Genomic DNA, 21,895 nt, shown 5'->3' with positions numbered 1-21,895 from the left:
GGTAGAGAGGGGGATTGGAGGAGGAGGTGGAGAGGGGGATTGGAGGAGGAGGTGGAGAGGGGGATTTTAGGAGGAGGTAGAGAGGGGGATTGGAGGAGGAGGTGGAGAGGGGGATTGGAGGAGGAGGTGGAGAGGGGGATTGGAAGAGGTGGAGAGGGGGATTGGAGGAGGAGGTGGAGAGGGGGATTGGAGGAGGAGGTAGAGAGGGGGATTGGAGGAGGAGGTGGAGAGGGGGATTGGAGGAGGTGGAGAGGGGGATTGGAGGAGGAGGTGGAGAGGGGGATTGGAGGAGGAGGTGGAGAGGGGGATTGGAGGAGGAGGTGGAGAGGGGGATTGGAGGAGGAGGTAGAGAGGGGGATTGGAGGAGGAGGTGGAGAGGGGGATTGGAGGAGGTGGAGAGGGGGATTGGAGGAGGAGGTGGAGAGGGGGATTGGAGGAGGTGGAGAGGGGGATTGGAGGAGGAGGTGGAGAGGGGGATTGGAGGAGGAGGTGGAGAGGGGGATTGGAGGAGATGGAGAGGGGGATTGGAGGAGGAGGTGGAGAGGGGGATTGGAGGAGGTGGAGAGGGGGATTGGAGGAGGTGGAGAGGGGGATTGGAGGAGGAGGTAGAGAGGGGGATTTTAGGAGGAGGTGGAGAGGGGGATTGGAGGAGGAGGTAGAGAGGGGGATTGGAGGAGGAGGTGGAGAGGGGGATTGGAGGAGGAGGTAGAGAGGGGGATTGGAGGAGGAGGTGGAGAGGGGGATTGGAGGAGGAGGTGGAGAGGGGGATTTTAGGAGGAGGTAGAGAGGGGGATTGGAGGAGGAGGTGGAGAGGGGGATTGGAGGAGGAGGTGGAGAGGGGGATTGGAAGAGGTGGAGAGGGGGATTGGAGGAGGAGGTGGAGAGGGGGATTGGAGGAGGAGATGGAGAGGGGGATTGGAGGAGGAGGTGGAGAGGGGGATTGGAGGAGGAGGTGGAGAGGGGGATTGGAGGAGGTGGAGAGGGGGATTGGAGGAGGAGGTGGAGAGGGGGATTGGAGGAGGAGGTGGAGAGGGGGATTGGAGGAGGAGGAGAGGGGGATTGGAGGAGGAGGTGGAGAGGGGGATTGGAGGAGGAGGTGGAGAGGGGGATTGGAGGAGGAGGTGGAGAGGGGGATTGGAGGAGGAGGTAGAGAGGGGGATTGGAGGAGGAGGTGGAGAGGGGGATTGGAGGAGGAGGTGGAGAGGGGGATTGGAGGAGGAGGTAGAGAGGGGGATTTTAGGAGGAGGTAGAGAGGGGGATTGGAGGAGGAGGTGGAGAGGGGGATTGGAGGAGGAGGTGGAGAGGGGAGAGCAAAGTTCCCTCCCTCCCAGCCTGACCACTCCTCCTCTTGGCAGGATCAGTGTTATGTTATCTACCTGTGCCAGTAGGGGTCAGATACTGCAGCAGAACAGGACACACACACAGACACATACAGATACACACACACACATACGAGACAGTGAGTGAGGAGGTTCCACCACTGCAGGCAAAACAATGACATTTTTGTCGCAGCCCTCGTCACTGAGTGTGACTGTGTGTGTGTGACTGTGTGTGTGTGACTGTGTTTGTGTGTGACTGTGTGTGTACGTACACCAGAGCAGGATCAGAATAGCAGCTCAGTTATAGAGCCTCTCCTCTGAGACGCTCTCTCATTACAACATGACCCCCCCCCTTACCCCTCCTCACCTGGCTGCCACCCCCCTCCTAACCCCTCTTACCCCTCCTCACCTGGCTGCCACCCCCCCCCCCCTTACCCCTCCTCACCTGGCTGCCACCCCCCTCCTAAGCCCCCTTTACTTCCCTCTTCCTCATGGAGAACCCACCATAAGTTAAGAGGAGGAGAGAAGGGAGGAGGGGTGACTCCTGTCTTGATCAGCCAGATGTTATGAGAATCACCTCCTAAATCTGCTCTGTTTCCATACTTAACCCTCCCTTGGGCTTCACACACACACACACACACACCCAAGTGCTCATGCACACATGCTCGCTCACACTTTGGATTTCACAGCTCCCTTAATGAGTTTATGAGGTTTAATCATCACTCTTGTCCTCCTCTCTCTGGGTCCAGGTTAGAGAAGAAGGAAGAGGGTGAAGAAGGAGAGGATGCAGAGAGGAGGAGGAGGAGAGGGAGAGAGGTAGGACAGGATAGAGAGGAGGAGAGCAGTTGTCTAGCTGTGAGCAGTAACAGCAGTCTGGTGAATGGGACATTGATGCTATTTCAGGTGGGGCTGTAGCCTCACTCCACTCTGGGGAAACGGACTATAACCAGCACACACACACACACACACTATATACACACACACACTTACTATATACACACACACCCATACATATTCTCACACTAAAAATTGTGAGTGTGTGGGATGTGTGTGTCTGTCAGGTGTGTGTGGGATGTGTGTGTGCTGCTAACCGTCTTGCAGTAAACTCAGTGTGTGAAGTGAGTATATTTCTCTCTGAGTCTTCCTGCGTCAGCACAACAGCCCTGAGCACACACCTCGCTCACTCTTTCCTCCTCTCTCTCCCTCTCTCCTCTTCTCTCTCCCTCCTCTCTCTCTCTCCTTCTCTCCCTCCACTCTCTCTTCTCTCTCTCTCTCCCTCCTCTCTCTCTCTCCTCCTCTCCTTTCCTCTTCTCTCCTTTCCTCCTCTCTTCTCTCCTTCCCATCGCCTTCCCTCCTTCCCTCAGAACCAGAGAGCTGGACTCATGTTCTACACTGGTAACCAGAGAGCTGGACTCATGTTCTACACTGGTAACCAGAGAGATGTTAAGATGTTCTCAGATGTTCTCTGTGCTGAGAGGAAGGTCAGTGCCACTGCTGGAGGCAGCTGCTAAAAACAGATGTATTTCTGTGAGATCCATATGAGAGAGATAAAAGAGGGAGGAGAGAGATAGAGGAGAGAGATAAAGACAGAGAGATAATAGGAGAGAGGAGATAGAGGAGGAGAGAAGGAGAGAGGGTGAAAGGAGAGAGAAGAGAGAGAGGAGCAAGTGAAAATATCCAATCCAAGATTACACTATCGATTGTACATGAGAGCTGAGTGTATGTGCTGTGTTTGTCAGAGAGATCGCTTATAGTGTGTCAGTGCATAAATCTGAGCGTGTGTTCGTGTCTGTGACTCAGCCTGACTGTGTAAATGCTTCACAGCAGCAATCCTCGTAGACGACGTTTAGGAACTAACGAATGATGCCGGCTTTATACATCTTGTATATGGGGCCTGCTCCCTTCACGGTCCTCCAGCCCCCCCCCCCCCCATGAGTCACCATGTTCCCATGGTGACTCCGTGATTGACGCCACCCGAATAGTTTGTCCCGAGACTGCGTTACCAGGGGTTACCATGTGATTCACTCAAAGTGCACAGAGCGAGACTATTTCCTAAATACTTCAACTTCGTAAAAAACACAGTTCGACCACTCCACCGAATACCAACACGACCAAAACCATAAGGAGAAGTCAGTGACACTTAAAAAGTGTATTTTTAAAGAAATTCCCAGCTGACAAACGTGGACTGAAACATTTTTCACCGCGACATTCCTCCCAGAGCGCGGAGCCTAGTTGTTGTTGCTCATCTAGTCCTGAGAGCGTGAGGAAGTCCACCGAGGTAAGATTTTTACATAAAACCTCCACTAAACCCACATTAATCACTTTTATTTTACACTACACATTTTGCTAAAACGTCACTTGACGTTAAGCCACTATAGGTGCCTCATGTGAAGCTCGGTGACATTGCTTGTAAAAAGGGCTATAAATAAAATTCGATTTGATTTTAAAGGCGGTCTTTTGTTCCAAAAGTTCCCGTTCAAATTCAGATTTCAGAAGACGGTTGAGTCTATCTTTGGTGTGTGGAGGTAGGAGGTAGCGGGCCTGGCTGAGCGCTTCGAGTGTTCCCAGAAGAGCTCTCCAGTTCAGCTGCAGCCGGTCACAACCGCAGATTGAAGCGTGGGAGTTGAGCGTTTTACTGTACCAAATACTTCTAGCTACATTAACTCTGAGATAGACGCTCTCTCCCCCTCCCTCCCATCCTCTCATCATCGTCATTTGAAATGCTAATTCCCGTTCTCCCGAGTCCCGCAGGTGTCCAAACTGTGTTTGAAACGGAATTGCTTGTCATATCAGGTCACTCACACCGTAATGAGTAAATCTGCTCTCAATTTGAAGTGTATAAGTAGTGAAATACGTCCGGTGAATGTTGGTTTTATATCAGCCTAGCGAGGTTACTCCAAGAACGTGTTCCTCCAAGCCCCCTTGATTACCGTCACGTGGCAGGAGAGAAGCGGGCTGCTGTTGTCATTCCATGTTGTGGCAGAAAACACGTTGGCTAAAGTAAAGGAATAAATCCTAGTGTAAATAAAGATCTAGTCACACCCCAGGACCAGGAGAGCTCTGGGGCTCTCTCAGCGGGGTCTCACCCCCGGAACAACTCCCCGGAATACAAACTGTGGTTCTGGGTCTGTCAGGGTTCCTCCGGTTCTCTAACAGGGCTGGGTATCAAGGTTCTGGTTCTCTAACATGCTTCTCTAACAGGGTCATGTAACGGGGTTGTGTAACATGGTTTTGTAACAGTAAAGAGAGCTCACACAGTAAGGGTATAAATACGGATGTGAATAAACTGGATGTCATTCTGTGATGAAATACGTTTACTGCGGAAGTACACCTCCTTACATTCTATCACCCCGCACACACACACACCAGCATGGGTTGGTTTTACTACCCTAGTGGGGGCTAATAATGCACTCCCTTTGAAAATCCCATTATCCCCAACCCTAACCTTAACCCTTAATGTAATTCACACCCTGACACAAACTCAACCTAAAACCCACCAGAAACGGCACTTGAAGGACTTCTGTCCCCACAAGGCTAGTTAAACAAGATCAGCAACACACACACACACACTGGCTAGCCTGAAAGAAAACTGCAGTCTGTCTGTGCTACCCAGGGAGTAGTTTCATACACTAGTGTGGGTGGAGGATACTACACTCACAGTGATTTCACACACACACACACACACACACACACACACACACACACACACACACACACACACACACACACACACACACACACACACACACACACACACACACACACACACACACACACACACACACACACATCATATAAGCATCTGTGTCTGAGCCTGTCTCTCTCTCTCTGTCTACCTCTGTCTGTCTACCTCTCTCTCTCTGTCTACCTCTGTGTGTGTCTCTTTCTCTCTCCCTCCCAGCTCTGAGCACCAGCTTGTCCAACTTTCTCAACATCCTTCTCTCCATCCCAACCTCCGTCATGCTCACACTTTAAGAGGAATAGACCCTCCTCTCTTCCCCTCCTCTCCTCTGCTCCCCTCCTCTCTTTCCCTCTTCTCTTCCCCTCCTCTCCTCCCCCCCTCTCCTCTGCTCCCCTCCTCTCTTCCCCTCCTCTCCTCTGGTCCCCTCCTCTCCTCCCCCCCTCTCCTCTGCTCCCCTCCTCTCCTCCCCCTCCATGTCACCCTCACCAGTCAGTGTGTCTCAACAGCATAAAACACAGTAACTGATGCTACTGATTAGAGTCAACATGGTGTAACGTCAGTGCCTAGCAACACACCACAAAACACAGGTGAGGTGGGGGGGCAACAGAGAGAGGAGGTTTGGGAGAGAGGGACAGGAGACAGAGTTTCACTGTGTGTGTGTGTGTGGCACATACTTGTGTGTGTGGCACATACTTGAGTGTGTGTGCAGCTATGCGGGGCGCTGAGCGCGGGGGGCTGTGGTCCAGGAGTGAGAGCCAGAGGAGAGGGGAGCGCAGGACCCGGGTGATCCTGCAGGGGGCGCTGGAGAGGCTGGACCAGGCCAGGGCCCTCCACATCAACACCCTGACCAGAGAACAGAGAGGCATCCACACTGACCTGCTCAACATCCACACAGGTGTGTGTGTGTCAGCTGTGTGTGTGTGGTATGTACCTGTGTGTGCGTGTGTGTTAGCGCACCTGTCTGTTAGCGTCTGTGTTTGTGTCAGGAGGTAACCAGTGCCGTGCATCCTAGGTAGTAGGAGGATCCTGCAGCCTCTGGGAGCTGTGTACCATGGCCTCCTCCATGTCCCCCACAGAACTACACTTCCCATGATCCCCCGGGCCGGACGGGAGCCTGCCTCTCACAGGTCAGCTCTCTCTTCTTGGAACAGAAATAAGGTGACTCAGTGTAGAAGATGTGACATGTGACAGGAACAGGATGTGACAGGAACAGGAAGGTGACTCAGCAAAGAGGATATGTGCTTGGTGCTAATAGATGTCACAGTGTAGCAGAGTGAGGCTAATCTGCATGTGTGTGATAATGAGGAGAGCAGCTTCCTGGTCTAACTGCCTCGCTGGCTCAGGAAACGAGACTCCACCCCCCTCCACAAACATGGTCTCTATTGGTCCCTGCAGCCTGATGGTGATTGGCTGAGGGACTGTAAGCCGCAGGACTGGCTGATTATGCTAATCCAGGAAAAGATAACGTTACACACACTCACACACACACACACACACAGAGATAACGGCAGGGTTTAAACCAGACAGGCAGGAAGAATACTTTATCCCTGGAGAGAGAGGGAGCATCCCTCTGAAGTTCTCTGCTTTCTGTGTCTGTCTGTGTGTGTTTGTGAGTGTGTAGTCTTCATCTCTGCTCCTCTCTGGTATAAAGCTGCTCTGCTCTCTGCACTTGTGGGCAGCTTTACTGATGCATGTTACACACACGCGTTACACACTCCTCACACACACACACTCCTCCATGTGTTTGTGTGGCCTCCTCCTGTCAGGTATCCGCAGACTGATTCTAAACTCATTTTCTTTTACAATGTGCAGCCCTCTGCCAACATCTTCTGGATTTATAGTTCTCCCCCCCCGTCCCATCCCCCCTGTCCCCCTCCCCTGCATGCTTTCCCTCCTTCCCTTTCTCTCTCCCTCCCTTTCTCTCTCCTTCTTGCTCTCTCTCTCCTTCTTTCTCTCTCTCCCTCTCTCTCTCCTTCTTGCTCTCTCTCTCCCTCTCTCTCCTTCTTGCTCTCTCTCTCCCTGTCTCTCTCTCTCCTCGCTCCCCCTCCCTCCCTGTCTCTCTCTCTCTCACTCTCTCTCTGTCTCTCTCCTTCTCGCTCTCCCTTCCTGTCTCCTTCTCCCTCCCTGTCTCTCTCCTTCTCGCTCTCCCTTCCTGTCTCCTTCTCCATCCCTGTCTCTCTCCTTCTCGCTCCCCAACAGCCACAGAGCTATCCCCAGAAGTGTTTGTGTGTATGATTGTGTGTGTGAGTGTGTGTGTGTGTGTGCTGGTACATGACTGTGCTGTAGGCTCTGTCTCACACCAGTGGCAGATCCCAGAAGCTGCAAATGTGTTTGTCTGACAGCAGATAGCACTGCTCTTAATGTGACCACCATGTAACTGTTGGCACTGAACATTCTGTTATTTATTAATTGGTGTGTGTGTGTGTGTCCAGGCCAGTGAGAGCTCAAGAGGAGGGGCTGCGTGCTGTGGAGAGAGACCAGGGGAGGGAGGAGGACTCCAGTCATGCTGAGAGAAGAGAGGAGGGGAGGGAGGAGACAAGAGAAGGAGAGAGGAAGGAAGATGAAGAACAGGATCCTCAAAAACATGCCCCCCCCTCTCCTCCCCCCCCCTCTCCTCCTCCTCCCTCTCCTCCCCCCCCCGCCACCCACCCCCTCGCCCCCGATGGCCTTCCCAGAACCCTCCACTTCCTGCCGGATTTCAGCCAATCCCTGCGCGAGGCTGGCAGGGCCCGTTACCTGCGTTACCGAGGACAACCCTCCTGTGAGCGGGAGCTGTCAATCACACAGATCTTCACCCACAGCACAGAGCCCCCCCCTCCCCCCTGCGCCCCCCCCCCACACACACAGCCTATCTCTCCTCCCTCACCCCCACAGCCTCTCACTCCTCTCTCACCCCCCCACACACACACACTCTCTCCCCTCCCTCACCCCCACACACACACACTCTCTCCCCTCCCTCACCCCCCTCCCACACAGGACCTGAAGACCTTCCTCACCTTTCTCGAGGTTAAAGGCAGTACGGAATAAGTGTGTCTCAAAGTGTGTGTCTATATTTCGATATATATTGTATGAAACTGTATATAATAAAGCCACTGCTATTAGAATTAATAATGTATCAGAATTCAACGTGTTTACGTCTGCATTGAATAGATAAAAGAAAAGGGGGGGGGGTAAAGAGACAGAGAGAGGGGTAAAGAGAGAGAGGGGTAAATAGGGAGAGATAGAAAGGAAGAGAGGGGTAAAGAGGGAGAGAGAGGGGTAAAGAGAGAGGAGTAGAGAGAGTATTTGTGGATGTGTAATTAACTCCCAACAGTCATCCTCTGCAGGCATGCAGCATAGCTCTGAAGTGCTGATTCAGAACTCAGAGAGATGGAGGGAGGGGGGAGGAATGGGGGGGCAGGAGAGATAGCGTGGAGTGCAGAAAGGAGGTGAGCGTTAGTCATGAGGAGAATTGATGCAGAACTGAGGAATACGTCTAAAGTCAACAGAACCCAGATCTCTTCATTTCATGCGCATCACAACTTCTGTTTTCATTTCGAGTTAGATGGTTGACGGGTTCCTGGCTGGCAGTTCTTCTGCGGGAGGATGTGTGGAAGCTGCTCATGCACAGGAGAGCAGCTTCCCCTAGTGGAGACTGGGTGGAAGCTGCTCATGCACAGGAGAGCAGCTCCCCCTAGTGGAGACTGGGTTTCACAACATCCCAGTCAACACTGACATGGATGACACTAAGGAACAACCGTTTCCAAAGTTTCATCTGATTGTTTTACTCATTTTGATAAGAGGCAAATATACTGAAAACATTCTAATAAAAAAAAATTGTGCATTTATTTTTTTCACATGTTGATATTGGCTTTCATCATTGTCAACAAGTAAAACCTTGTCAGTTCTTCGATCCAACACTAAACATGACATCAACATAACTGTCCATTTCACCATAAAATAATTTAAGTAGAGTGACATGCAGACACAGCAGATATCCAGACAAGCTTCCTAGAGGCAGTTTATCCCAGGGTACACCTGCCCCTACACCCTCCTCACCTGCCCCAACACCCTCCTCACCTGCCCCAACACCCTCCTCACCTGCCCCTACACCCTCCTCACCTGCCCCTACACCCTCTTCACCTGCCCCTACACCCTCCTCACCTGCCCCTACACCCTCCTCACCTGCCCCAACACCCTCCTCACCTGCCCCTACACCCTCCTCACCTGCCCCTACACCCTCCTCACCTAGGCACTTAGTAACAACTTAAGAGTACACAGTTGGTAGACAGACAAGTAGAGACAGACAGGTAGAAACAGACAGACAGGTAGAAACATTGGTGGACATCGTCCATCCAGAATCGATCAGTTAGCCGTACCCTGTGTCTCTGACCTGGAGGCTAGGGGGGTCCTGGAGGCTAGGTGGGTCCTGGAGGCTAGGGGGGTCCTGGAGGCTAGGTGGGTCCTGGAGGCTAGGTGGGTCCTGGAGGCTAGGGGGGTCCTGGAGGCTAGGTGGGTCCTGGAGGCTAGGGGGGTCCTGGAGGCTAGGGGGGTCCTGGAGGTTTGCCCCCCCAGGTGTGTAACCCCAGCCCCGCAGAAGCGCAGCACGCTGGGGGGGGGGGCAAGGAGAAGTACTCCCTCTGTTTCTGGGAGTAGGTCTGGATAGGAGCCACGATGTTGCGGTAGCTCCAATCCTGCCAAAACACACACAAATTTAGACACAACACACACCAACACACCAACACACACACACACGTTCCCCCTGTGGTCTGACCTGCCAGCGCAGGTTGAAGTCATCCAGCAGCTGAATCCGTGCGTCTCTGGAGGGGACACAGTCTGGAGGAGGGGTCTGCAGGAGCTCCACCTGCACCCCCGGGAACAGCAGCAGAGCCCGGACAGCAAACCAGCCGCCCAGCCGGGGGTGCACACACACACCGTACACCTTCTAGAGGGGGAGGACATGGAGGTTAGGTAGACTAACAGTGGAACCCCCCCAGGGCTGCCCTCCTCCCTCCCCTTGTCCCCCCAGGGCTGCCCTCCCCCTCACCTTGTCCCCCCCAGGGCTGCCCTCCTCCCTCCCCCTCACCTTGTCCCCCCCAGGGCTGCCCTCCTCCCTCCCTCCCCCTCACCTTGACCCCCAGGGCTGCCCTCCCCCCTCCCCCTCACCTTGTCCCCCCAGGGCTGCCCTCCTCCCTCCCCCTCACCTTGTCCCCCCAGGGCTGCCCTCCTCCCTCCCTCCCCCTCACCTTGTCCCCCCAGGGCTGCCCTCCTCCCTCCCTCCCCCTCACCTTGTCCCCCCCAGGGCTGCCCTCCTCCCTCCCCCTCACCTTGTCCCCCCAGGGCTGCCCTCCTCCCTCCCTCCCCCTCACCTTGTCCCCCCAGGGCTGCCCTCCTCCCTCCCCCTCACCTTGTCCCCCCCAGGGCTGCCCTCCTCCCTCCCCCTCACCTTGTCCCCCCAGGGCTGCCCTCCTCCCTCCCTCCCCCTCACCTTGTCCCCCCAGGGCTGCCCTCCTCCCTCCCCCTCACCTTGTCCCCCCCAGGGCTGCCCTCCTCCCTCCCCCTCACCTTGTCCCCCCAGGGCTGCCCTCCTCCCTCCCTCCCCCTCACCTTGTCCCCCCAGGGCTGCCCTCCTCCCTCCCCCTCACCTTGTCCCCCCCAGGGCTGCCCTCCTCCCTCCCCCTCACCTTGTCCCCCCAGGGCTGCCCTCCCCCTCACCTTGTCCCCCCAGGGCTGCCCTCCCCCTCACCTTGTCCCCCCAGGGCTGCCCTCCTCCCTCCCCCTCACCTTGTCCCCCCAGGGCTGCCCTCCTCCCTCCCTCCCCCTCACCTTGTCCCCCCAGGGCTGCCCTCCTCCCTCCCCCTCACCTTGTCCCCCCAGGGCTGGTCCGGAACGTCAGCCTGCTGGTAGTAGTAAGCTGCTCCACATACGTGAGCTGCCGTCTGGGCCAGGAACCTGGGCTTCCTGCTGGGCAACATCTCATAGTCGAAACTCACCTCTACCTGCTCCTCTGGGAAACACTGCGGGGGGGGGGGGGGGGCAGGAGTGTCATTACACTTCTTGAAAACTGCAAATCTGTCGTCGTCGTCGTCCACACACACACTTTTTATTTAAAAAAAAAACTATTATATTTAACGGCCGCTTCCTCAGTTATTTAAAAAGCTGTCCCACCCACATTTGAAACCAAACTTTCCCCCATGCTGCAGAAGTTATTTAACGGCCTGCGGGACACTAGAACACCTGGCGCAGTCTGCTCGGCTCACCTGAGACACGGCGGTAGTAACGTTGTGCTTGACGCACTGGTCTATGGGGTCGGAAAGGCCCTGGCAGCCGTTGCTCTCCAGGAAAGGCAGAAAGGCGAGTTCGAACATGGATGGCGTACTGATCACGAGCACTGCCAGGGTATCGTCTGAGTGGGGCACGCGGAGGGCGGAGGGCAACACCGCATTGTACCAGCCGATCTGCGAGATGTAAGAGAGAAAGTAGAACAGGCGGCGTGGTCGAGCACATTTGAAAGATAAGTCGAAGCCACGATACCTTGAAAGGATGAACTTCAAATCCGAGCTTTGACAGTGAATCATGAAGCGGTCTTCTGAAATCCTCCACATTCACACGGGGAGTCGCCATTGCTGAATGTCAACATAATGATGCATGTCGGGGAATGGTGTTCCAGTCACAAGAAATTGTATTCGCCGTCTAACTTTTCACTACTACAACCCCCACAATCCTGAGCATTTACGTAGACAGTTGCGCTCCTCGATTTAAAAGTTGATTGGGGCTGTTGGTTTGTAAGTAGTGCTAGCTAATTAGCAGGCTACATAACTTGGTTATACATTTATTTTATGTGTTTGCATTTCCAAATGTACGATATAAATAATGAGCTGATTTTGTCAAGTCAATTGTGCGTTTTAAATGGGACTTCTGATATACATCTTTAGACAGATTGATTGGACTGCATGGAATGCCTGGTTCTTGATCTCGTCTCTTAGCAAGGTACAGCCTCCGTCCACCAGGTACTACTAGCTAGTAGTACTAGCTACGGGTACAGTAGCCTAGTAGGTGCTTAGCTCGGACTAGTCAACCCTTATAGTATGGAGCTAGGTTATTAGCAGGGTGTTTTACAGACGTAAATCAGTGCATTTGATCCTTTGTCATCGTGTCCTTTAGTTTTGAGTACATGACTGGTAGCTCTACTATGTCTGACTGAATGTGTAGTTGTTAGGTTAGGGTGTGTAACTGGTATCATTAACGATGTCTAGCTTGTAGCAAGGCTACTTAGCGTAGCTCCTTCGGGCCACCATGGGAACTAAACCGCTAGTCTAAACTAGCTAACCGCGGGCGGTGTAACTTCATCTCACACGCAGCAGCAAGTCATCTTATCCTGTCACTATCAGCCAGCCACAAACACGTCGAGTAATCGGTAGTTTACTAGCATTGCAACGCTACGTAGACTATTTGTACAGTATACATTTTTGTAGCTAGCTCGATCTCCCGTCAACGAACATTGACTCGCCCATCCTGACCAGTCCCCAAATTGTGTTGTGTTCGTACATATTTGATGTTAGCAGCTGAGGAGTCGAGATGAACTGGGACACCCAGCTGAGCTCTATTATGTCTGCCGCGGACGGCAGCGTAGCAAAGATGAGGGTGAGTACAGCGGTCCACTAACAGGTGACACGAATTGTGTTAAAGTAACTCTTCACCACATTGAATTCTCGGTAGAGATTACCAGTAGATGGCGCCATAGAGCAACGCAATACGAAGGGCACCTTGGAGAGAGGAAGAGCTGCTGAGAATTTTCAATAATGAATCATTGATATGATTTCAATTTTAATTCCAGTTATTTCAGCTGTTGTCATGTTTCCACAGGAAAGACTGGCTACCTCACCAGGGAGGCTCCCTACAGGAAGACAAGGTGAGTGGAATCAGCCCATACTGATCTGACCTGATAGATCACCTCTGATACATGTCTATTTCTACCCCCCTGTCCCCCTCCTCTCTGTCCCCCCCCCCTTTCCCCCCTCTGTCTCAGATTCTGCTCTAGTGAGAGAGGTGTCTGGTGTGTCAGGCTTGGGGCCTCTTCCTCCTCTTCCTCACCCCTCCTGCTCCCTCACCCCGGCGCTGCAGTGGACAGACCTGGCCGCCGTCCAATCACAGCTCCAGCTGCAGAGCCAGGTTTGTGAGTGTGTATGTGTGAGTGTGAGTGTGTGACAGAGACATTGATATTTAAATGAGGCTTCTCACGTTGTCAGGCCGTGGAGTCTCTCTCCCAGCGGCTGCGGAACATGGAAGCAGAGAGACAGTCCCAACAGCGCCACCTGGAGGAGCTGCAGGGTAACTACACCCGTCAACATGTCACATGGTCATGAGCAGGTGTGTGTTCCTGAGAGTCAGCCCTGATGTGGCCCCCAGGGCAGGTGTCCAGGCTGAGGCAGGGGCCGGGCGGGGAGAGGGAGGAGGAGAGGAGGAGCCCTGCGGAGGAGAGCAGGGTGGAGCGATGGAGGAGGGAGGTGGGGCGCGAGCTGGCCAGCCTGAGGACGCACGTCACCAGGGCGACGTCGCTAGGCAACCTGGAGGAGAGGTGAGGGAGGCGCCACCTGGGAGGGGGAGGGGGAGTACTGGGCTCTCATTCTGACTGTCCTCTCCAGCTTCAGCTCCAAGCTCCGCAGAGAGGAGCTGGACCAGCTGAGGAGAGAGGTGGACAATCTGAAGACACAACTACGTGAGAAACACACACAGATACACACACACACTCGCTCACACACACACACTCACACACTCAGACACACACACATACATACTCAGCATGTGTGTGTGTGTGAGACAGGAAGACAAGAGGAGGACATGTTTCTGCAGCAGTCTGAGTCCAGGGAGACCAGGAGGCAGTATGAACGCAGCTGCCAGGTGACCTCTGAACCCTCACCTTTCACCTGCGTGACCTCTGAACCCTCACCTTTCACCTGCGTGACCTCTGAACCCTCACCTTTCACCTGCGTAACATCTGAACCCTCACCTTTCACCTGCGTGACATCTGAACCCTAACCTTTCCCCTGCGTGACCTCTGAACCCTAAACTTTCCCCTGCGTGACCTCTGAACCCTAAACTTTCCCCTGCGTGACCTCTGAACCCTAAACTTTCACCTGCTTGTATCTCCACATCTGGACTCTCCTACAGTGTTTATGTCCTCTCTTTAACCTCTGACCTGTGACCTGTGTGTGTGCAGACGTTAGAGGAGCTGACCAGCAGCTACAGAACGCACAGCCTGGACCTGGCCAAGACCGTCTCTCAGTACACACACACACAGCAGGAGGTGCAACAGCTCAGGTGTGTGTGTGTGCACGGAAGGTGCCTTAGTGTGTGTTTATAATAGTGTGTGTGTGGAGGGGTAGAGCTGATACCCTGTGTGTGTAACGTGTGTGTGTAATGTGTGTGTACCATGTGTGTGTAACGTGTGTGTAACATGTGTGTGTCTTGCTGCAGGGTGACTGTGACGGAGCTGAGGGAGGAGGTGAGGAGTCTGATTCTCAGAGAGAGACACTCCCCTGCTGCCCCCAAACACACACACACACCAGGTGAGACACACACACACCAGGTGAGACACACACACACCAGGTGAGACAGACACACACCAGGTGAGACAGACACACACCAGGTGAGACAGACACACACCAGGTGAGACACACACACACCAGGTCAGACACACACTCAAAACATCTGTTCTCTCCCTGTAGCAGCTTTAGTATCAGCTCCACCCCCCAGGCGCCGGGTCAGAGGTCAGGAGGCGGAGCCAGACTCAGGCTCTGAGGACTTCAGTCCCACCCCCAGCCTGGCGGAGGTCAGCTCAGACGACCTTTCCTGGCTGGACGACCAAGACCCTGGTGAGGAACACACGTACACACACACTCAGGGTGCGTTGGGGGGGCAGTAGGTAGGGCAGGAGGGTGGTTGGGGGGCAGACATGTCTGTGCTAGGTATAAGAGCTAACATTTTCAGTGTGAGTCATTCACACAATGCGAATGACTCACACTGAAAATGTTTCACCACCGTGTGTGTGAATAAAACACCCCCACACCGTTAGAGAGAGACAGAGAGAAACAAACAGAGAGACAGAAAGAAAGAGACAGAGAGACAGAAAGAAAGAGACAGAGAGAGACAGAGAGAGAGAGAGAAGAACCAGTCTCTTGCCTGAGGACAGAACATAGAAACCCTAATTTCCTCCTGACCAGTGTGAGCGTGCGTGTGTGAGCGTGTGTGTGTGTGAGCATGCGTGTGTGTGAGCGTGTGTGTGTGTGTCTGAGCGTGTGTGTGTGTATTCCCCTGGGCTGTACAGCAGCAGGTCAGTATTCCCGTACATGATTGCGATCAGAGCTCTGAATGTTTCCCAGAGTGATTAGTACACATGCAGCCATGATTAGACACACACACACACACACATCTCTGTTACGAGAAGCACTTGAACCTTGAAGTTCTTCTCAGGACAGAAAGGAGATCTGGATCTCTCCTCCTCCTCCTCCCCCTCTCTCCTCCTCCCCTCCCCCAGCCTCCCCAGTCTGAAGCAGCTAATCTCTCTCCTCCTCCAGCTCCTCGCCACCGTCGCCCCCGGATACACCTCGGCTCCAGAGATCGGGATCTCGGAGTGGGAAGTGTCCTGGACGACGACGAGGATAACCTGGAGTTGGGATCAGAGCTCAGCCTTGATGACCTCTGACCAATCAGGAACAAGGAAGGGTCAGAATGCTGCTGCATGCTGATGAACTGAGAGGAGGGAAGGGGAGAGAGGAAGGGAGAGAGGAGGGGAGGGAGGAGGGGAGTGTGTGAAGGAGGCCGGGGACAGATCAGACTTGGAACTGGTTCCACATGGCGAGGATGAGAAGCTTCTGGCATCAAGAGTGACCGTTATCTTGAAAATTGACTCAAAACCAGGGTTCTTCAGGAGAACCTCAACTGCTCCCTAACACAGACTGAACAGCTGCTCCGGGCAGAACCAGATGTTCCAGTTCCCTGGTTGTGTCTGCTACAGAATGAATCAGGCCATTCTCTCCTTGTCGTATTGTCAGTGTAAAGTACTGTGCTGCAGCATGTCAGCACCACACAGAGCCACTGGACAGCCTGATAGAGTCCACAATAACATCTGTGTCAGCTCTGGAATAAAAGCTCTTGATTGGCTGAGTCTGCCAGTGTGTGTTGTTGAGCGTGTGTGTGAGCGTGTGTGTGCCTGCTACTCAGTCACACTGCTACTGAAGACAACCACTAACTCCAAACAATTCAAAATATTTTTATTAAAATAAAAAAAATCAAACACAGCAGTAAAACCGATACAAAACATCACAATTGGGCTCTAGTCTCCTAGATGCTATTGTCCTAGTCCCTTTTGAGAAGGAGGATGGAGAATAGGGTTGGCTTGTTCCTGTTGTCTCTAAAATACACACACTCACACACACACACTCTCTCTCTCTCACACACAGCTCTGAATGAACTGGGCTGGCACATGCTTCCACACAAGAACACCACCTGATCAATGGCACATTCTGCTCATGAAAGCGTTAAGTAACAGTCTGGCAGCATTGGCAGCGCAGTAAGAGACAAGCTTGGGGAGGGCAGGACAGCAGAGACCGTTAGCCTGTCCCAGCATGCACCTGGGCCTGTGTGTGTGTTGGAGCCCTCCACACAGCACATCCTGTAACTAGCAGAACGAATGTAACAGCAGGATCTTCAGAATGTTTTTTGTTTACATGGAAACACAATGATAATCATCACGCAAACACACACGCTCTATTTCACTCACACACGCTTTCTCTCACACACACAAATAACCAATACAACGTAAAGTGCATCTATACTATAACTCAGACCAGACACCACTCAGTCCAGTCCTGGTCTCTACCTCCTGGTCTCTCTTTGTCTCTCCTCTCTCTCCTGGTGTCTTCTCTCCTGGTCTCCGTCCCTCTCTGGTTTCTCCTGGTCTCCTTGTCCTGGTCTCTCTCCTGGTCTCGTGTACGAGTTGCACATGAGAGAGGAGAGGAGGGGAGAGGTGAAAAGCAGAGAGGAGGCAGGGTCGCCCTGACTCAGTCCAGCAGAGAGCACCAGGAGGTGCAGAGTTCCAGGTCAGTAGCTGTACAGAGGTGAGTCCTCCATCATATCATCCTGCAAACACAGGACACACCGTCACACACACTGATGTCACACACACACTGATGTCACACAGCTACACGGTTACAGGAACCAGATCGGGACCAGATCAGGACCAGCCTAGACCAGATCAGGACCAGCCTAGACCAGATCAGGACCAGACTAGACCAGATTAGGACCAGCCTAGACCAGATCAGGACCAGACCAGATCAGGACCAGCCTAGACTAGATCAGGACCAGCCTAGACTAGATCAGGACCAGCCTAGACTAGATCAGGACCAGACTAGACCAGATCAGGACCAGACTAGACCAGATCAGGACCAGATCAGGACTAGACTAGACCAGATCAGGACCAGACTAGACCAGATCAGGACCAGACTAGACCAGATCAGGACCAGACTAGACCAGACTCACCATGGGGAGGTCCTGCAGCCGGCGGAACTCTGGCCGGTTGTCACGGCGCCGCAGCTTGATGAAGACGAGGAGGGTGATGATGATGGCGGTGATGATGAAGGCTGCGACCAGGCCAGCCAGCAGGGGGTCCAGACTGGGGGCGGAGCTTACCGGGTCAGCCTCCGCTGACGCACATATGAACACATATGAACACATGAACAGGACAGAAAACTAAAAATGACACTGATGTAGTATACGAGCATGTTTGCATGTGTGTGTGTGTGTGCGCAAAGTGTGTGTTTGTGACCCCGGGCTGAGCTGGCATCTCAACAAAGACCATGTTGTTCTTTGTTTCCTTGTACAAGTCTGTTCCTGCCTCGACACACACACGAACACACACACAGATTCCCAACCCAGTAGATCTGAAGCTACCATCGCACTAGCCCACAATCAGAGCTATGTTGTGTTGAGGAGGGTTAGGGCTGGTTTCCCCAAAAGTTTTTGAAAAAAAATTGAAAGGTTAAAAATATATTTAAAAAAAAAAGTTTACTAAAAAAAGTGGGACTGTTCTTCTACTTGAGTGAGGGATGCGTGTCTCTGCTCACCATCCCCTACGTTGAGCTGAGGGGGGCTGTCGTCCTGGGTCTTGGCCTGGGCTGGGGGGCTGCTGCTGGGGGGGTGGGCAGACTGCTCTGGGCTGGAGGTTTGGAGGGCGGAGGGCGGGAGGTCCTGGGGGGAGGTGGGGGCAGGGGTGGCCAGGCTGGGGGAGGATGTGGTTGAATGTTTTTTAGGAGGGTGAGGCGGGGGGCTGGGGTGTGTGTGTGTGGTGACAGGGTGGGGTGCAGGTGTGGGGCTAGGGTGTGTGTGTGTGGTGACAGTGTGGGGTGCAGGTGTGGGGCTGGGGTGTGTGTGTGTGGTGACAGGGTGGGGTGCAGGTGTGGGTCTGGGGTGTGTGTGTGTGGTGACAGGGTGGGGTGCAGGTGTGGGGCTGGGGTGTGTGTGTGTGGTGACAGGGTGGGGTGCAGGTGTGGGGCTGGGGTGTGTGTGGGCTGTACGGTTAACAGGTGTGGAGGTTTTCTCGAATTCGTCTGTTCCCGAGAGCCCCCCCTCTGGGGAGGGAGGGGGGGCAGGGGTCATCACACCTGGAGGAGAGAGCTCAGGGTTAGGGTCAGGGTTAGGGTCAGGATGGGTGTGCCGTTCAGTATGCTCGTTTGAATATGTATGTGTGTGTGAAGGAGTTCAAAACAAAACAAAAATCAACATTTCCCCCATTTTTCTTCAGGTTTACTTTCGTCCATATAACTTTCACATCCTCATGAGTGGGTGTGCAGCCGTTCTGGAGTGTGTAGAGAGGTGGTGTGAACCAGAGCTGTGTGTGTGTGTCTGAGTGTGTATGTGTGCACGGCAGGCTCTAAAAGTCTCACCTCTCTGTAAGAAATCACACTGTATTAAATCCCAGCTCTCCTCCTCCCCCTGCCCCTGTCTCTCCACATTCCCTCCCCTGAATAAGCCTCAGCTTACCTGGGGGGTTACGGTCCTCCTTTGGGGGGAGGGGGGGCTCCACTGTTGCCATGGTGCTGGTGTTGGCGATGTTGTTGGTGATGTTACTGGTGATGCTGGTGATGTTACTGATGGTGCTGGTGATGTTACTGGTTATGTTACTGCTGGTGATACTGGTGGTGTTACTGGTGATGCTGGTGATGTTACTGCTGGTGTTACTGGTGGTGTTACTGGTGGTATTTGTGTTGTTGAGCCCCTTAAAGGGAGAGAGGGACCCTCCAGAGGGGGAGCTGTCAGCATGGGGTCTCCCCAGGACACGGTGCTCCTTCTGGGGAGCCACACTGGGGTCCTGGCCTGGAGACAAAAACACAGGTTGGTAATCATGTGCTTCACTTAGCTGATGCTTTTATCCAAAGCAACGGGGGGATTTGAACCTGTGACCGGCAGTCAGATGTTCTACCACTGAGCTACACATCTAATTCAACTATCTGGCTCTGCTGCCTGTTTGAAGAAGAACACAACACTGATGTCATTAATGCTCACAGACCGGAATCATGGTTCCTTTCATTCTCTGCCTCATCACTCACACTCACACACACGCACACAGATCATAACACACACGCACGTGGCTGTATAATTTGTGCCCCAACTCCTTTTGTATACATATGCAGACATCGTAACACAAATCATAAGACCCACAAGCGAGTAGTGGTACAATACTGGCCTTGTTCCTTCAACTCCACTACAGTGTGTACTTGTGTGTGTAGGGGACGGGAAAAGCATAAAGAGAAATTGTGTGTGTGTGTGTGTGGATGTTGACCCAGGCTGCAGGATGACAGACCTACCCACATTTGGAGCGGAAAGAGTTTTTTGAACCCACGCAGCACGAAGCCGCTGGCAGACACGGATGTTGCTGATGTCTTACAACACAGTACAACTCCGCGCTTCTGATCGGTGATCTTCTAATAGGCTACTTACTACACTCACTGTGTTGTTTATGTCGATTTGAATAAAAACGTCAGCTAGGCCTATGTAAACGTAGGTAAATGATTACAGCTAAGGTAACCAGGAACTTAAACTATACCTCTGACATACTTTACTTAATCACAGAAAACACGCATCACACATTAATATGTCAAATGTCATTCATGCGCGCCTTTTTCGCATTTTAAAAGTGATCCATCTACACTAGAATCAAAGCTGTCATATTTCCTGTACATTGAAACGAAGCGTCTTACCTGTAACCCGCGAAGCCAGGCTGAGGAGCAACAGCGCGTGAAGAGCGGCGTGCACTGTGTTCTCCATCGTCCACTTTACAATCACAAATAAAGTATCGTTGACTATTTCAGGACTAAAAGCCGCAAGTCTCTGTGCGTCAGCAATAACCGTCGACTACGCTGAGTCCGTGAGACGTCGCCGGGATTCAACTCAGCTTGTCAGTCTGCGCGTGTGGAAGCGCCAGGGCTGCGCTCTGTCCGTTTTACATAGACTGCCACGTGTTCCGCACTCCTTTCAAATTTGCCAAACTGTTCAGCAAGTTCAAAAACCGTATGTCCTATGTGCGTTGCAATGTTAAAGGCAGACCTTCCGGTTCGGTTTTGACAGTTTAGTCTGTTTTGCCCAAGCTTAATATTCAGACAATAACGTTACAGTTACCACCTAAGCGCGCGCGTCACCCAATTCTGAAAGGTGGTTAGTTTGGATCACGGGAGGAGGAGCTGTTACGAGATGCGCTTTCTCTAAGTTTAGGCTACTAACTAATGATATACCATCCTACAGTAGCCTAGGCTATAGGCTATGCTGTGTTTTAGCGTCAACATATGTGTGTGTGTTTATTTTACCCTTAAAATATAAAAATTTGCTTTAAGTAAGTATAGACTAATTGTCGACACCTGAGTAACGGCAACAGTGTCTTATTTCAAACGCTCTTTGTAACAGATACAGTGGTGACCAGCGGCGTTACTCGAGTTAAATGAGTGTTTATGAATGAGTGTTTATAGCGCCACAAGCTGTCGCTGTGGTTCCACAAGTGTGGATTATTCAATCGGAAACTCAACCAAAACACCCAACAGGGAAAGTCATGTCTTTCTGAACACATTTCCAGTATAGAAAGTATAGCGGGAAACAATCAACCCGTTTCAAATGGGGTTTGCACTTCCCCATACTATTGTTGACTGAATGGATATTAACCTTATCTAACTGTCTTGCTTTGAATGACAATACAAAGTTATATCATAAATATGTAACAAACGGCTTATGCACCTAAATGTTACAGTGTCGGATTTACGGCCTTAATAGGTTATGACGATAACATGCTTAGCCTACAATTTTTATTACTCCATTTGCAACGCAAATGTTATGCCATAACAACACACAAACTAAACCCATTTCAAGCAAACGTACACGACTCGGACTAAATCTCAGTGTGGAATCATCTCGACTTTATAATGACTTTATAGCAGTTCACAGTTCATCTGACAGATAACTCACATAGAGATTGACTCCTATCGGGGGTTTCAGATTTGAGCTAAACCTGGCAACCCTGTACGAACAGTGGGACCGAGCGGTGTCTGTCCAGCATCATCTTCACCACCGTCGCAGTACGAACAGGAGAATATCTAGACATAAGCTGCCATTTACCTACATGAACCCACGCATGTTTGAATAGTAGCCAGTCAATATAATATTTAACCATATTGTTGACCAACGTTTTATTGGCTAGCTAAATAGTTGGTCACATTCAGGTACCGTTTGTTAGACTAGGCTAGGCTAACTGGCTAGCGAGTGATGGTGCTACGAGCCTTTTAGCTAGCTAGCAGCGGCTCCTGTCATTCAGTTACCGGCGTAAATACTGACTCCCTTTAAAGGAACAAGCGAAGCTCCAGAATCCCCTCTT

At 52.4% G+C, this 21,895-nt stretch overlaps 3 protein-coding genes across 5 annotated transcripts; 1 reads left to right on the top strand and 2 right to left on the bottom strand.

Moving 5' to 3' along the window:
* Nucleotides 1-9,469: 9,469 nt before the first annotated feature.
* Nucleotides 9,470-11,604, bottom strand: LOC136939534 (cyanocobalamin reductase / alkylcobalamin dealkylase-like). Its single transcript, XM_067232158.1, has 5 exons — nucleotides 11,515-11,604; nucleotides 11,241-11,438; nucleotides 10,845-10,997; nucleotides 9,755-9,925; nucleotides 9,470-9,674 (listed from the first exon to the last, which is right to left on the bottom strand). The coding sequence occupies exons 1-5, from the start codon at nucleotides 11,602-11,604 to the stop codon at nucleotides 9,525-9,527; spliced, it is 762 nt and encodes a 253-aa protein (XP_067088259.1). The 3' UTR covers nucleotides 9,470-9,524.
* Nucleotides 11,605-11,695: 91 nt separating this feature from the next.
* Nucleotides 11,696-16,137, top strand: LOC136939535 (forkhead-associated domain-containing protein 1-like). Its single transcript, XM_067232159.1, has 12 exons — nucleotides 11,696-11,765; nucleotides 12,543-12,624; nucleotides 12,847-12,892; nucleotides 13,010-13,152; nucleotides 13,230-13,311; nucleotides 13,390-13,558; nucleotides 13,626-13,699; nucleotides 13,805-13,881; nucleotides 14,201-14,301; nucleotides 14,458-14,549; nucleotides 14,709-14,855; nucleotides 15,558-16,137. The coding sequence occupies exons 2-12, from the start codon at nucleotides 12,559-12,561 to the stop codon at nucleotides 15,683-15,685; spliced, it is 1,125 nt and encodes a 374-aa protein (XP_067088260.1). The 5' UTR covers nucleotides 11,696-11,765; nucleotides 12,543-12,558; the 3' UTR covers nucleotides 15,686-16,137.
* A 95-nt stretch (nucleotides 16,138-16,232) lies between these two features.
* Nucleotides 16,233-20,639, bottom strand: LOC136939533 (uncharacterized). Of its 3 annotated transcripts, none has more exons than XM_067232154.1 (5): nucleotides 20,238-20,639; nucleotides 19,021-19,353; nucleotides 18,105-18,641; nucleotides 17,521-17,684; nucleotides 16,233-17,121 (listed from the first exon to the last, which is right to left on the bottom strand). In XM_067232154.1, the coding sequence occupies exons 1-5, from the start codon at nucleotides 20,302-20,304 to the stop codon at nucleotides 17,083-17,085; spliced, it is 1,140 nt and encodes a 379-aa protein (XP_067088255.1). In that variant the 5' UTR covers nucleotides 20,305-20,639; the 3' UTR covers nucleotides 16,233-17,082. The 3 variants fall into 3 exon arrangements, with proteins under 3 accessions (XP_067088255.1, XP_067088256.1, XP_067088257.1); XM_067232155.1 differs by having other exon boundaries at nucleotides 17,521-17,653; XM_067232156.1 differs by lacking the exon at nucleotides 16,233-17,121 and having other exon boundaries at nucleotides 17,546-17,730.
* Nucleotides 20,640-21,895: the final 1,256 nt, after the last annotated feature.

Source organism: Osmerus mordax, unplaced genomic scaffold, assembly GCF_038355195.1.
Source record: "Osmerus mordax isolate fOsmMor3 unplaced genomic scaffold, fOsmMor3.pri Scaffold_223, whole genome shotgun sequence".
In the NCBI taxonomy this organism is placed as follows: domain Eukaryota; kingdom Metazoa; phylum Chordata; class Actinopteri; order Osmeriformes; family Osmeridae; genus Osmerus; species Osmerus mordax.
This window is presented reverse-complemented; position numbering and strand designations above follow the sequence as displayed.